We start from the raw sequence: 15,461 nt of genomic DNA, 5'->3' as shown, positions 1-15,461 counted from the left end.
TGATAGTAATAAAGCAATATTAAAGTGTTGATGGGCTGCAGATTATGTAGGTTTAAATAGCTTACTAAAAACATGAGGCCAAATAACTGTGTACTGCATGGAGTGTCTCTTTCAAATATCTGTTTGTTATAGTGTGCAGGAGTGTAGCTCACATCCAGTTGAACAAAACGGCAAAGGAATGGGCGAAGCAGAGTGGATTGATGCTGAGACTCATGCTACCACTAAAGTGCATATTGTAGCTGTAATAAATTCTTGAGTTTTAATTTAACTGTTGGAAGGATTGTCATGAAATGTAGCATGCACATTCATGTTCCCCTCAGGACGAACTGTGTCATCACCGCGTCCAGTTCTTAATTTGTCCCCTACTGTGGTTTTGGACCAAACACCTGTGAAGTCAATGACATCTTTTTTGCTCACAGTACTGTTTGGTTACCAATTGGCAAATGTTAGCGTGTTGTTGCATTAATGCTAAACATCAGCAAATTGGCATTGTCATTGTAAGCATGTTGCCTTGCTAGAGTTAACCTTGAGCTCAAAAGCACTGCTAGACTTGTGAAGAACCACCCAGAACCACAAGCTTTGTCTGTAGACTCATACTTAACTTCACACTGTTACGTTATATACAGATGTCGGAAAACATTGAGGGAGTGTCGAGGAGTCAGACAAATCTATATGTAATAAATTAGATGCTACAAAACATGCTTTGTTAAAAAAAAAAGAAAAAAAATTACTGTCTAACAAGTCACGCCTCAGCTTAAACCGAAATAGGGGCAGGCTACATGATGTCTAAAAGCAAAGTCATGAAGAGAAATCCATCATCCAAATGTTCCCCCATGACAACGAGAAGTACAAATAACCCAACAACTGGAGTAAAGTGGTGAACAAGCACAGGAACAATCGGAAAAGCACTGCTAAAAAGAGAAGGATCACAGGCTGCGACCCTCCACCGCATGCTGTGTTCCCCAGTCAGAAAACTCCCACAGAGCATTTTCAAAGATGTCACACTTTTTTTTTTTAAACGTAATTGGTTTGAAAGCTCAGAGTAAGACTTCTTGGTTGAGCGGCTGGGGATTGCTTTGTAAATCAAACAGCTGTTTTCCCAGCAGAGATATGAACAACTGTAGGTGTAAGAATTAGAGTGTAGTGAAGAGTGAACTCCAAATTACAGGCATGACACAGAGGCCCTTAAAAATATTAAGTTACTGTTTGACCTGAGCTTCCAGCTGTGAAAAAAATTCAACCATAAAAAGCAGTAACAGTAATATTTAGATCCAATGAGGAAGACCAGCATTCAATTCACATGACACCATGCATGGAGATTATATTAGAAACAAATGAGTGTTCTATGTGTGCAATCAAATTTTGAATTCTGATGTGTGTATTAAAATAATTATGCAACTTGTAAAGTGATCATTGCAAAGAAAAACCTCAGTGTTTGACATTTTCCTATAAATGTCAATTTTCTTTTGTGGGTGTGCAGACAATATAAAAATTCTTTGCAGTATGCTGTGAACAATAGTTTAACATATCATGAAAAATGTTGTTTTCTGGCTTTTACATGGACCACCAAAACAACATATTGTTTAAAGTATAACATGGTTATATTTTCTTACTTGGGAAAGTGAAACATTAAATCTATGTGATTTTATTATGAATGTAAGCATAATGTTTTGTAAAAAAACAAACCAAAAATACTGACAAAAATATCAGGTTTCTGATGTATAATCTCCAGATTGACTGGACATTCAAATATGAGCTATTGTGTGTATAAAGGCCATGCACTTACATTAACTTTTCAGAGTTAAGATTCATTTTTCTGAATGTTTCTTTAACAAATATTTGTCAGATCTGACGAGTTTTACTAAATGCTATATATTTTTTCTTGCTCTTTTTATCTTTAATCTTATCAGTGCTACGTGACATGAAGAAGAGTACCAAACAGTGAGAATCATTCTGGCAATAAAAGTTTTATCTCACATGTAGTAGCGTTTATGTATGAACTACTTAAATGACATCACATTACCTCTCTGTGTGAACATGCCAGGTAAGGTATGGGTTTTGTGTGAATGTAAAATATAGTTATTGTGTCAAATCTCGTCTTAAGACATATAAGCAATTAATGTGTCCTACTCTGTATGTGCCAGTGTTTTAATGAGCAGACGTACACTTTGGTGGATTGTCTTAACCGTTGTTAAACATATGATTTGAACTGTAGATGTCTTTTGTTCTGTGCCTTTTGTCATTTGGAATATTAAAAACTGCACTCTTGGGAAATCTATTATGGTAAAATCATTACGTGTGGCAAAAATTAATCTGACACTTTCTGATTTTAAATGATTGAGTGATCTCAATGCCAATGTGCATTTTGCATTATTTTTCTCTCCTCTTGTCTTGGTAAAAAGTTCCTCTTAATTTACAGTAAATATTTGTTACACTATCCTACTGTGTGACATTAACAGTAATTTGAATGTCTAGAGTGAGAATATAACACATTGTTTTATTTCTGTAACTGCACATGTAGAGGTTACTGCATCCATTATACATAATGTAAGTGGTCTCTAGATGCATGTAGTCCAATAAAAACATAGACATTAAAAATGACCCAGCTGTTTGTTTGTTTTATACCAATGTGACACTGCTTACGAATTACAACACATGACAAATCTTTTAAAAAAGGAACCTGTACTGTGCACATTTACAAACAGCCTTCGTCATAGTCAGGACCTGGTGATGTCCTGTCGATTCACTGTCTGGCATGTGAAGGATCTATTAGAAACAGCCCACAACAGGAAAAGATAATTTGCTTTGACATGCTGAGGTTGTAAAATTCATGTAATAGCACATGGAATAAGAAATGTTTGAGGTTTAAGTGAAATTAAATGAGCACTATCAGCTATCTTAGAACAAGCTGATGAAGGAAGCTTAGGAGCTGAGCAGCAATGAGAATTAGACCTGAGATAGAGAATAGGAATGTCATTTTTTTGATGGTCAAGCAACACACCTGTTGCCATGAGTTGCCTTAAAAAACATGCGGACTAAAGATATTATCGAAATAGACAAACAAATTAAAATTACTGCTGCTGCTGGGATGAGTGCAGGGCTACATATAGGCAACCCCCAAGTCCCCTAAAACTTTATTTAGCTTACAAAGTTTTCTTGTAAATGGACAAATGCAATGTTTACATTCACTCTTAATCACCAAAACGTATTGTGCATACTCTTGTGGTCTAACAAACCTAATCAAGGAATTTTAGAGGTCAATGACAATTAAAAATACATTAGTCAAAAATCCAGGGGATCTGTATGGGGCTCTTTTTTTATTAAATGAAATCCGGATCATTAGTTTGTCATCTTTACTATTAGGAAGTAAAGTGGTGTTTTGCAGTTCCTGGGTTAGAAATAAAAAAATGTCATGAGATCAGTGATTCCCCCCGTGACGCAGCACAGGATTTAAATAAAAATAAATAAAATAAAAATAAAACATTTCCATATGATCAGTTCTCCTTCTTTCCTTTTGAGACTACCTGAAATCAAACACAACTCCTTAGAGGAGTTTCATTATAATTTTCGGCTGATTGGTATAACAATCAACAGCAGCCTAGACATTATCACAATGTCAATTATGAAGGTGAGTTTGCATTTGCACAGAAATCTTTGACTATATGCTAAAACAAACTTAGGAAAATGCTTTATTACATTTTTACTGAAGAAACTTGACATGTTAAGTAAAATGTAAAAAATAAAAATATATACAACCTACCCTGTAGGGAATACAAAATATGCCCATTAGCATGCAGAATAAAATACATTATTCAAAATGAGAAGCGGCAATAAAGGAGGCTTTATTATCATCGGAAATTACAAACGTGACACTGTCTCTTATGACTTCATTATGTACCATTCCTTCTCCTATTAATGTCACACACCCATGTAACCGCGATTTGAACCACAATATGAATACCTCTCAACCCCACTCAGTGTTCACTCTGACTTTCCATCCACCTGAAGGAGGAGGTAGAAGTGAGGGTGGAAGGTCTGGAAGAGAGATGAGCTGTTCAGGTATCTCACTCTCTGCTTGGTCCTCTTGACTGACTTGGTCCATTTTTTTATCTCTGCAGACATCAATAATGTATCAGTTGAATTCTAAATCAACAGGAATAACCATTAGCATTGCTAACCATGTATGATTAAGTATTAAAACAAAAATGAGTGAGCATACCCTTTGCTACCCAGGGCAATTCGCTTCTTTTCTCTTTTAGAGAGCCATTCTTCTATACTTCGCCCAGGCATATTCCTGTCCTCAAAATGCTCTCTGTGCAGTCGTTCATCTAAAACGAAAAAAGTGTCACTATCATTTCACACTTTAATTCACAATAATTTGAATTAAATGTAGTTGATAAACTGCATCTGCAATAAGTGCTGACCCAAAGTAGCTGGCATTCATGCCATTTTTTATTTAGTTTGAACGCGACCATCTGCAACATTATAAATCTAACAACTGTGTTACATCAGCAACCTGGACTGTGGTGAGTATCTGTGACATGTGAATGCAAATGTCGTCCTCGTTATAAAAAATTTATGGGAGAAGGAAATTCTTTGTATTTTAAGCATGTGGCACACTGCTTTGGAGGCCTCTAACGTCTTCACTTGAAAAGCTAAACATGGTAGACAGCACCACCTGTTGGCTGCATCTTACCTTCAACCTGTCTTTTTAAGATAAACAACTCCTCTTCAGACATGTGAGAAAACCTGCAGTTGGGTCCAAAATCACAAATTCCTAAAAAAAAAAAGAAAAGCACAGAAAAAGAAGATTATCACAGTCAAATGCTTAACAGAATTTCCTCATTATTGGATAAATACTCAATTCAACTGTTAAGTTACCTTTCTGGAGAAACTTCCTACAGGGTTTCTTTGTTTGCTCTTCATACAGAATGGCTGCAGAGTCTGTAAAACAAAACATTATAGTGAACCCCTAGTGGTTTATGTAATATCCCACTGTCAACAGCTAAATGAATAATGCAATTCAAACGGTGCATAAAAATGCAAATATAACCTTAGAAATTGTTAGAAAACGTTTTAAAACTTGCTTGGCATTTATAACAGTAACTTGTGATATGTAGAATTACTGTATACTGTAATCTGATAAATCTCTCTCAGATCTAACCTCTAAAATGGTCAAACCAGGCCTTTTTAGCTCGGTGATGCTGAACACCATTCAGATGTTTTTTCCTGTTATGCATGTTGTCCTGAAAGGAGCGGTCACAGTAGTCACAGTAGTATCTCTTCCCCATAATGCAGCTTATGTGATCACCTCGGTGCAATGTCACCTTTTAAATCTCTGAAAGAGAGTAAAGCAAAAAAACAAACAATTTTAGATAAGTGGTAATTAAAGCATGGTGGGAGAATAGTAACAGGAAGGTAATTTCATCAAAAGAGTCCTGTTTGTTTGAGTCCTGTCTGAAAGCCACAAAAAGTAGAAATTACCACATTTAAACCCTAATTTGGAACCACACCAGTCTCTGTCTTCAATAAAACATTATAAACATCGAAATAGAGCACAATCTACTGGTTTAAACATGTGACTGTGTCGTTTAAAGAGGAAGGAATCATGCAAAACGTTAGCTTACATGCTAACTGTCGCGTAAGAATTGGTTTTCACTTGTTATATGCATTGGATTTTTAGCTAAAAAGAGCATAAACCATCAGTGGAACGATCATATCCTCATAGATTTCTGCTGTTTAAAAATAAAACTATAAAAAACATTTATATCACCTGCTGAAAAAATAAATAAACAAGCTCCCAGCTAAAACTACGGTATCCCCGCAGGATCATTAACATTCATGAAGCGGAAGTTTCGTGTTCTAGTTTCCGGTCTTGCGCATTTCACCACCGACATGGCGCTGGCTACGACCGTCTACAACCTGCTCTTCAGGAAAACATCCACTTTCGCTGTAACCGTCATGGTTGGCGCGGTCTTCTTTGAGCGTCTTTTTGACCAAGGTGGCGATGCGATGTTCGAGCAAATAAATCGAGGAGTAAGTTCGCCCATTTGTGTAGTAATGCTTGTTTTATGCTGACCTTCGCAGAGGGCGCAGCGGCGTTCATATTAGCTAAGCTAGCTTACCCGCTAAGCAGAGCAGCTAGGTCCCTTTCACAGCCATAATGTTATCGAATCTGTTTTCTTTTAGAAACTATGGCAACACGTCAAACACAATTATGGGAAAGACGAGGAATAGGACGTGGCTCCGGGGTGATCCACGGCTCAAGTGTTGTTGTCACACTTCCATCATCCATTCTTCCTGACCTCCACACCTGAATCAAGCAGCAGCAGCAGCAGTAGTCAACATGGACAATGTGTTAAAGTCAAGCCCAGGATGGCAGCAGCTACCGGAGGACCGATGGGAGAGGACTGACCGTCCAACAGTGGATCCTGACATCTCCCTCTTGTTGTTGTTATTTGTAATGCCTTCATTTCCTCTGAGGATTGTAAATGGTTAAATTAAAACATGTTTGTCTTACACATCATGCAGTGTTTTGATTTATGTTCTCAAATGTGTCTTGTATGTCTCAGTTCATTTTATACGGTTAGAGTCATTTGAAATCTTTGATGTTGTCATATGCATGTCACATAAAGGTATCCCAAAAGCTTAATTTACAGATTCATGGTAAAGGGACACGTTTCTGTGTAATGCACCCATTTTCAGTGAGTGATATTTTTCCATTTTGTAAATGTAATTTTTTTCACAATGTACAGTTCAGATCATTACCTATGTCCTTGATATAGGTCTTCACTTCTCTTTTATGTCATTTCAATGAAAGACTTATGATAGTTTGGTATCTGGCACTAATATATTAAGAGTTGAAAAGGAGTGCAGACATTATGCATTTCACAGACAAACACTGTATGTGAGGATTTTTATCATATCAATTTCCTTTATTCCAAATGCGCATACACCGTTATTCAAAGTGACTGTTCATACATGCAGTTGGACAGAGATCATTTCCATAAAAAACACATTATTTAAGCACTTTTAATTAAAAAAAAAGCATCAAAATAAAAAAAAAAGCATTAACTTAAGTTAACTTAACTTAATTAAAAGCACGCTTCCTGCACTGTATACGAAACCGTCACTATGCAGGTAATACCTGTATACAAAACTGTAGGTGTGGCTTGTTTATGTGGCACCATATTAAAAAGGCAGTAGAAAGAAACACTATCACATGCTGCAATTAGACTGATATTGAGATTAAAACATCGCTCTGTGCACGGAGTAGATTCAACTCCACAAATGACACATGGCAATCCCACATGAAACAAGCAAAAGTAATATTCTCACCAAATTATAAAAAACAGCATTTTTTGAGAACATGTTTAAGAACATGACAAAATGTAAAGGACAAACCATATACATGCCTTACTTAAAGTAAATTATTCACAAGAAACATATATAAAATTAATGCAGTCAGCTACCACATGTCTGCTGTATTAATCACTCTGCAGGACAAAGCATCTTGATTCAAAAGACAAACCTTATGTGCTACAAATATTATAATCAAAAGAGAACAAAGTAGGTAAACTCAGCTTCTCTGTTGGCAAAAAAAAAAGAGATCTTATCTGTGTGAACATGCATGTCCTAATGCCAAGGGTTCAAATGTATCCAGACATTGCTGATACCTCTACTCTTCTGATTTATAATAATTTGTCCCAGTTCAGTCCCGTATGGTACAGTACACTAACTGATATCGTTATTTTCAGTACAACATGGTAGTGATATCACATTGCATTACAAAAAGTACAAAGATGAAGAATCAAAAAAACAAAAAGTGAAAATGAATTTAGAATTTTTCAACATGTTAGACATTTGTCACAGCTACTATATACATGGTCAATAGCTAAGCAGTGCTGCCTGTTAGAGTTATTTCAGTCAAGGTAACATACAATATGCCATTAGTCTCAGATTCGCAGTTGTCAATGTGAAACACACAGTTTACAACTAGTGGGGCAAAGATAGGCGTATATATGTATTGTTAATAACTGGAATATTAAATAAATGCTATTACATTTATGTGATATTACTATTGAATATTACATTGGTAGATAATAGTTAAGTTTGGCTCAGTACTAAGAGATACCCCCATTTTTAAAATTTTTTTCAGAGCAACTCTTTCAACTCTTTTAGTTTTCCTAAAAAAGTATCTAAAAGGGAATTCAGGTGACAAACCTGGAAAAAACACATTGACAGACAACAAGCATAAACAAAAGTTCACAATGGAACTGAACACAAACATGTGGCTATAATGCAAAGCAAGTAGGTGAGAAACAAGTGACGTGTATGTAAACGAGAATTAAGTAGGTGGCTCAATTAGTAATGTTATATACATACAGTAGGATTGTGCAGTGGTTGTTACATGTACAGTGCCCTGCCTGCTTGCTGCTTGTATTTTAGTTCTCAAGTAATTGTGTATGAAATATAAATGTTATTGCACAGTGTCCATTTCATACTATAATAATTTAATTTTCATATGTTACTTAATTTAATAACCTGTAGGCACAGTGCTTGTTTTAGTGTTGTAGCATTATTGCACAGATATCGTTTATGACAATCTGTTACTGATTAACAGTTCATCTGATGCTGCCTGAGAACAAACTGTTCTTGTGTCTAGTTGTTTTGGCGTATAGTGTCCTGGAGTTAGTTTTTTTTTCTGACAGATTGTGGATCCTTAAACCTCATTGATTCTGCTGAGCAATCATGTCTTGTCTAAATAATTAACTGATTTAGGTCAATCTGTGAAAACTACATCTTTTATCCATCCCCACAGACTAGTAAGCCACAGGCTTACACCCAAGTCTGATAAGTACTGTATTTCAGGTGTGAGCATTTTTTCACAAAATGTTCTGAATTTGGGATCAATATCTTCCTTCATGTTATACCCGAGGATGGAAGACTCTCCAACTGGCTGCCACGGCCGGAAACGTGGTTCCTGAATTTTCTCCGCTTCAACTGCATCCCCGCCCTCAATGCAGATAGCCTTCATCTCTGCATTTCTTCTCCTCAGTTCATTTACCTCCCGTTTCATTCTGTCTCTCCCAAACTCCTCTATTTTGGCCCAGAAGATGGCTAAAAAGTGCTGATAGAGTTTCCAGTCAGCTCCATTCCACTGTAAAGCTTTGGCTCTCAAATCAGGGGTCAGTTGAGATACTGATGAGCTTTTGCGAGCATTAAGCTTAAAATACAGAATGTCCTCCATAGACCAGCAGAGTCTGTCCTTCAGCAGGATAAGAGACTCCTCAAAATATTCAGCTATGAGAACCAAATCAAAATGTTTTGTTAAGGTATTAATGTGCATCATTACATCAGGATCATCAGCTTCGAGGTTGTTATCAAAACCTAAGTCAAAAAAGAGCAGATTTTTAAGATAGAATGAGTTGTACGCGTCTGGCCGGTAGAAGTCCTGAGGGTTTTTCAGAAACTCCGCCAGCTTGTTCGCTCTGTTCATCCTCCATGTGAAAGGAACTGTCCTGTGATAATAATGGAAGGACGACTCAAAGAGATCCACTGGGTTACGTAAGATGGTGATATACACGGCATTCGGAGGCAGCAGCTTGGCCACTTCTTGATGGTTAAAGCGCATGTGGTTGCAAACAATGTTGAAACAGTCTCCGGGCCTGTAGTCCTTCACCTGGGAGCACAGGAAAGGTGATGGGTAGAAGAAGTCGTTGCGCCCATCAGGGAAGGCGAACTTACTGTTGTGCTTTTCTCCAAATCGGAAGAGGATGTTGAGCATGGTGCTACTAGCAGTTTTATGGGTCTTCATGAACATGATGTTCTCTACAGGGGAACATTCTGCTGACTGGGATTTTGTTCTATGAGAAGGCACAGTCACATTCTTCATCAATCTTCCCAGGCTGAGAGGACATGTATCTTCCTGGGAGCTCCTGCAAATAAACTACGTGGATAAGTAAACTCATGTACGTCAATAGGGTGAAACCTTTTTTTTTATTTTACAAATTTACCTTCTGTTTACTTGGGTTGAGGTCGTCAAGCTGTACAGCACCAGCATGATGTTGGTCAGTAAAACCCAGAGAATCAGCCCTTGCATCACAGGCGTGCATTTATTTCCTTTGATGCCAAACATCATTAAAACCCAAACGTGCACCTGAAGATGAAGATGATATTAGAGATCATGCATTATAGAGGAAGAAGTTACACTGAAAAGACCAACAACGCTTCGATACACACCTTGCTAGATTCTGCTGTGTAATTATTGTTTTCTCATAGAACAAAAGAGCAGCTGTTTGAAGCTCATAAACAGCTGTAACGCCCTGCCGCAATTATACACAGAGGGATTAATTGCCCCCTTACCTTATCTCTTCTCCTTTATACAGTAGTTTAAGTGTGGCACATTTACTAAAACCCCAGGCTTCATCTTTTTATATGAAATGTAATCGATATTTCTTAAAATTGTTGTTAAAAAGAGGTTAAGTGAAGATCTACACTGCATCTAACTGTAGATACAGAAAAGGGGAGATAGAGTACAAACAACACAGATGACTAAGAAAGCTGATGCATCAGTCTTTGTGATCCCCTATATTTACACTGGAAACACGTCTATAGTTCTTCACAACAAACAGCAGCGATGGAAAGAGAAAAGAGACACTAACATAAAAAAAAAGCATATAGGAAAAAAGATTTTAAGTCAATTTTAATAAAATGAAAGCAAATTTCTACCACTCCCTCTGGATTGATGTTCACTTGAACTTGGTAAAATAATCATTACAGATGAATTCAAAATGTGTGTGAATAGATGGGTCCTCCATACACCCTCTCTCACATATATGATGTGTCCTATTGCATGTCTCGTAGATTCATTGTAGTAGATAATAGCCTGATAAGTAATGAAAGAAATTAAACTTGATTAAAACCATAGCTTTAAGTAACAGTTCTGTAGTCACACTATCATGCTTCAACAAACTGAATCTAAATGATAAGTCAAGGAGCAAAATAAAGGGTGTGTCAGCGGAAGAAATACAAACAAAACGTTTTCTTTACCTCCACACAGCATTAGCAGTGCCAGGGCAACAACATGTACTCTAAAAGTAAAAGAAAAGCCTCTATTTCTCAGTATGCTGTACCTGGTCTCAGAAGTCATGTCTCCTGGTTGACAGGAATGAAGGAAGTCAAGTCAATTCTCCACCCACAAGCTCTGACCAGGTTTGCAAAAGGCTGCTGTCAACATGGCTTTTACCCCTAGCCTACATTCAAGTTGTGGTTTGATTGAATCACAATAACACCTTTATACAGCCAAGTGAGGGTGCTCCGACATCATAGAGTCAGTCATTTAAAAAAGTTTTTTTTTATAATATGCCCGACATAACAATGCACTTTAAGGATGTAGTTAAAATAAATAATAATGTGCTACTGTTGTGATGTGAAAATATCCGCACATTGTCCCCCTGTCGTTCAGTTTACCTGGGATCCAAGCGCAGCAGACGGTGAAGAGCTCTCCTGTCCTCAGGTGTGGTGGAGGATGATCGTTTGAAGATCAGCAGATGACAAATCCGTTCGCCTCGTCGCACCTTTATTAACCTTTGGTCAAGTCCTTATTATGTTTTTTTTTGTTTTAGCAATGCCGATCCTCTGGGGCGTCACCGCAAGGAGGTGCGCCAAATCGAGGAATACGCGTTTTATTTGCCTTTGGACCATGTTTGTCCATGTCTAAGTTTGTTACGCGCATCCAGTGCAGCTGGGACATCGTTAAAAAGCATGTGGAGAGATTATCCGCTGGGGGCTCAACTTCTTCTTTTTAAATCTGCTTTTCTTTTTTTACAATAACCATAACTCGGAGTTTCCCCGTGCGAGCGTGCTGTCATGCTGGAGCAGGAAATAAACAATAGTGGATGAAACAATAATATTTTCTTCTTTCGGGTAGAGCAGCGTGTGAGAGGTTAAGAGCGCTGCGCGCCACGGTGCCATAACCTGCAGCTCCAGTCGGTCACCTCTGCTGATGTGATGATAACCAGGAGGAAGTGTGAAACCAAACCAAATGTGAACTATCTCTTATAAACATTACAGAAAATGTATCAATACTAAGCACACACAGCACAGCCGAGAGAGGCTTTCCGACACGCCCAGTATCGTGTCAAAAAAATAAATAAATGACACCAGAAACCCGGCTGCGGGAGCGCGCACGGTCTGTTAATGTATCGACCAGTTTTCCTGTGTTATTAGCTGCTTTTTTTTACTGTCTCATGGTGACAAAAGACAGATACTGAGGCTGAGTAAATAATAAGTGGCTAAACAAAAGCCAAAGGACGCATTTTGCAGTTTAGAGTTCAGTAAGGATCGGTGTTTTATTCACCTGGGTTACATACATAATAAAGAGCGCTCCCCTTTGCATTCATAACAATAAATAAAATGCATGAGGTGGACTGGATGGTTCATGCACAGCAAAGAGAGCTGTGACTACAACACATTTTGCCTAGGTCGATACCGGGAGTTGAAGCTTTAACAGACTGTGCGCGCTCCCTCGGATGCCAGTTTCGGGCGGAGATTCACTTTGTGTCTTCATTTGGATTTTGATCCGCGCAATAAATCACAAATCTGGGCAATGATACTCAACTCGAGTCACATGGTGAATGCTTTATTTTGAGATAAGCTACGAATGAACGGCTGCTCTGTGAGACTCCAGCAACCTGCTAGAAATAATCATAAAATGATCAAGTGGCGTTTTGAAAACCTGAAAACAGGATGAAACATGAAGGGAAGTGAAGTTTAGTGTGCACGTCGCAATAAACACGGCTGATGACGTGACAAAAGCAGAAGTTTAATAAAGTCCGATAACTACTGTATCATAAAATACTCTCACTGCGTGTGTGTGTGTGTGTGTGTGTGTGTGTGTGTGTGTGTGTGTGTGTGTGTGTGTGTGTGTGTCGATTTTACAACCTCACATCACCTCACCTCAAATCAAACATTTCAACTCATACTTATACTTCAAAATAAGACTAAATGGACATTACTTTAAGAAATATATTTGAAATCATTGATTGTGGCTTTAATGAGGTCTGCAAAAGGTAGTAAAATGATCATTGCAGATCAATTTAAATGAGTGTGAATAGATACATACACCCTGAGTCTGGAGACTCAGCAGCCTGACTGTAAACGATTCCACGACAGAGGTGCATGTATTTGTATGTAAAGAAGACGCACCTGCCCCTGTATGACCAAGAACAGGTGTTTCACCCAAAAGTTGGGATTTGCATAGCCGCAATCACGACAACGTCCCACTGAGCTTTTGTTTGCCTGCAAGGTATTTGTAAACGTGGTTTTACATTTCTTTATGGATCAGCTGACAGAGTATATAGTTCCTGTGGTCACTTGTTGCACTTGAGTTTGAATTTGTCCATATTGAAATTAAGACGCACAGTTACAACTAGTCTGCACAGTGTGTTTCTATCTATCTATCTATATATCTATCTATCTAGTGATAGAAAAGTGACAAATAATACTACAACTTTTGGTGTCTTACATTGGTTATGTTTTATTGATATCAGTTTCAGATCAGTGTCATCACCTGGAGCGTCCAGTTCGGTGTGATGATCTCTTCTATCGTCACTTATCTCTCCCCAGACATCGCTCTTGGTTCCCCCCTGGTGGAGTCCCGAGGAATGAGGCCCACATCAACCCACAGAGAAGAGACTAGAATTTGCATCACCTGTTCACATGACTCTGTTTGTCCTAAGGGCTTATTGGATTTTCATAAGAGTGGCCTTCCACAATAAACACTTACAGATAACATAGAAAATAGTTACTGGTCATAAAGCTAAACTTGCTTTTCCTCATCACTGTCTGAAGATGTGTAAACCCAACCATTTTTTTCTATCACTCCGGCTCAGCTGATGTTAACTTTGGCTCATCATCTCTGATTCAGTAGGTCACATCGATTTGGCACAAGACGCTCACTAGCCTCTGTTGCAATGGTTGTAGGTATTGATGTCATTGACAGCAGAGTGCGTCAGAGGACAATCAGATCTGTGTTAAAACAAGATAAGAGCCGGGTCGGTTCTATCCAGTCTGGAGCTGCTATTGCAAGAGCAGAAGCTGGAGTGCGGATAACTGGATAAGATCGGCATAATGTGTTCAAACCTCTGTAGATCCTGTCCAAACAACCAGAAAGCTTAAAAGCCTCTCAGCACTGCCACTTCCTGTATTAACAGACACAAAAGTAAACGTAGCGGTTGGTAACTGCATTTTATTGTGTTAATAATTTCACATATTTTCTTCAAAATACAGCAGTCATGGGGAAACCAAGCTCAAAAGGTATGGAGAATGTCAAATAAATGTATTGATTATTACATTTCTGACTAAAAAATGTGAAGTGTTACTAAATAAACTGTTCACTTTGGTTACATGTTTTACTAGAAATCTATTGTCCAAACAGGAACTCAAACTGGTTACTCTAGATATAACACTCTACACATGAACAATGTGTCAAACTGATACAGGTCTACAATTTTATATTTTAAGAAAAAACACATGTATCATCTTCAGTTCTGATAAACATTAAGTTTAATACATTTCATTTCATTCATTGAACCAAAACCTTTCAGACGACAGCTTGCAGGTGATGCAAAAGCCACGGGCAGCATCAGGAACAGAGCTACTGACATAACCAGTCATTATTATATCATTTTGGAGCACAGTGTTTGAATACTGTTGATAAAACACCTGGCACGACCATCTGGCACCTACGCAGCTTAATCATAAGTGACTCCCTGAAATGTATTGTACTGAGTCACTCTTCAGCCCCTTACTGTCAACTGACAGCAAGAAGTGAGGGTTAGAAATCACAAAAATCACTTAGGAGGAACTGGTGGTCAGATTATTTCCTACACAATTTTTATGCTTTGAGAGAGACTATCATGTAAAACTTGATACAAACAAATCTTTAGGGTACTAAAGATGTATCTATGTAATTAAGAAAAAGAAATCAGTATCATACGCACAATAAAACTATTTACAATCCATTTGTTTGCAGTAACAAAACCAGGGTGCACAGTGGATAATTGCTTTTAGTTAATCTTGGGAAATCAATCTTAAGGCACCTTTGTATGACAGCTACTTAAGATAAACTGCGCTGAACAAACAAATTAGTGTATTTCATAATTTCCTAAGCACAAAACAGTCTTGACACACAAGTCGGCCATCTTTGGTAACCATACATACAAAATACATTATCCCCATCTTTACTGATGAACTCTCTGCTTATAAGGCATAAGCATTTGTTCTTAGAAAAGAACAATACACACACACACACACACACACACACACACACACACACACACACACACACACACACACACACACACACACACACACACACACACACACACACACACACACACACACCTCTAGATATATATATATTGCAGCATCTGTTTATTAATATTAGTTATTTTTAA

At 37.9% G+C, this 15,461-nt stretch overlaps 3 protein-coding genes across 9 annotated transcripts; 1 reads left to right on the top strand and 2 right to left on the bottom strand.

The window, feature by feature from the left end:
- Positions 1-3,089: 3,089 nt before the first annotated feature.
- Positions 3,090-5,847, bottom strand: zmat5 (zinc finger, matrin-type 5). 2 transcript variants are annotated; one of them, XM_026353672.1, is made up of 6 exons: positions 5,774-5,847; positions 5,165-5,338; positions 4,882-4,944; positions 4,697-4,777; positions 4,220-4,328; positions 3,090-4,112 (listed from the first exon to the last, which is right to left on the bottom strand). In XM_026353672.1, the coding sequence occupies exons 2-6, from the start codon at positions 5,289-5,291 to the stop codon at positions 3,965-3,967; spliced, it is 528 nt and encodes a 175-aa protein (XP_026209457.1). In that variant the 5' UTR covers positions 5,292-5,338; positions 5,774-5,847; the 3' UTR covers positions 3,090-3,964. The 2 variants fall into 2 exon arrangements, with proteins under 2 accessions (XP_026209457.1, XP_026209459.1); XM_026353674.1 differs by lacking the exon at positions 5,774-5,847 and adding an exon at positions 5,628-5,760.
- Positions 5,848-5,872: 25 nt separating this feature from the next.
- Positions 5,873-6,526, top strand: LOC113158020 (cytochrome b-c1 complex subunit 9). The gene is made up of 2 exons (XM_026353675.1): positions 5,873-6,036; positions 6,190-6,526. Exons 1-2 carry the CDS (start codon positions 5,896-5,898, stop codon positions 6,235-6,237), a joined length of 189 nt encoding a protein of 62 aa, XP_026209460.1. The 5' UTR covers positions 5,873-5,895; the 3' UTR covers positions 6,238-6,526.
- Positions 6,527-6,908: 382 nt separating this feature from the next.
- Positions 6,909-12,093, bottom strand: gal3st1b (galactose-3-O-sulfotransferase 1b). 6 transcript variants are annotated; one of them, XM_026356821.2, is made up of 4 exons: positions 11,473-12,093; positions 11,053-11,093; positions 10,017-10,159; positions 6,909-9,938 (listed from the first exon to the last, which is right to left on the bottom strand). In XM_026356821.2, exons 3-4 carry the CDS (start codon positions 10,139-10,141, stop codon positions 8,783-8,785), a joined length of 1,281 nt encoding a protein of 426 aa, XP_026212606.1. In that variant the 5' UTR covers positions 10,142-10,159; positions 11,053-11,093; positions 11,473-12,093; the 3' UTR covers positions 6,909-8,782. The 6 variants fall into 6 exon arrangements, with proteins under 6 accessions (XP_026212606.1, XP_026212602.1, XP_026212604.1 ...); XM_026356817.2 differs by having other exon boundaries at positions 11,053-12,093; XM_026356819.2 differs by lacking the exon at positions 11,053-11,093 and having other exon boundaries at positions 11,136-12,093.
- Between the last annotated feature and the right edge of the window lie 3,368 nt (positions 12,094-15,461).

The sequence above is a fragment of the Anabas testudineus genome, chromosome 12, assembly GCF_900324465.2.
Source record: "Anabas testudineus chromosome 12, fAnaTes1.2, whole genome shotgun sequence".
Classification (NCBI taxonomy): Eukaryota; Metazoa; Chordata; class Actinopteri; order Anabantiformes; family Anabantidae; genus Anabas; species Anabas testudineus.
This window is presented reverse-complemented; position numbering and strand designations above follow the sequence as displayed.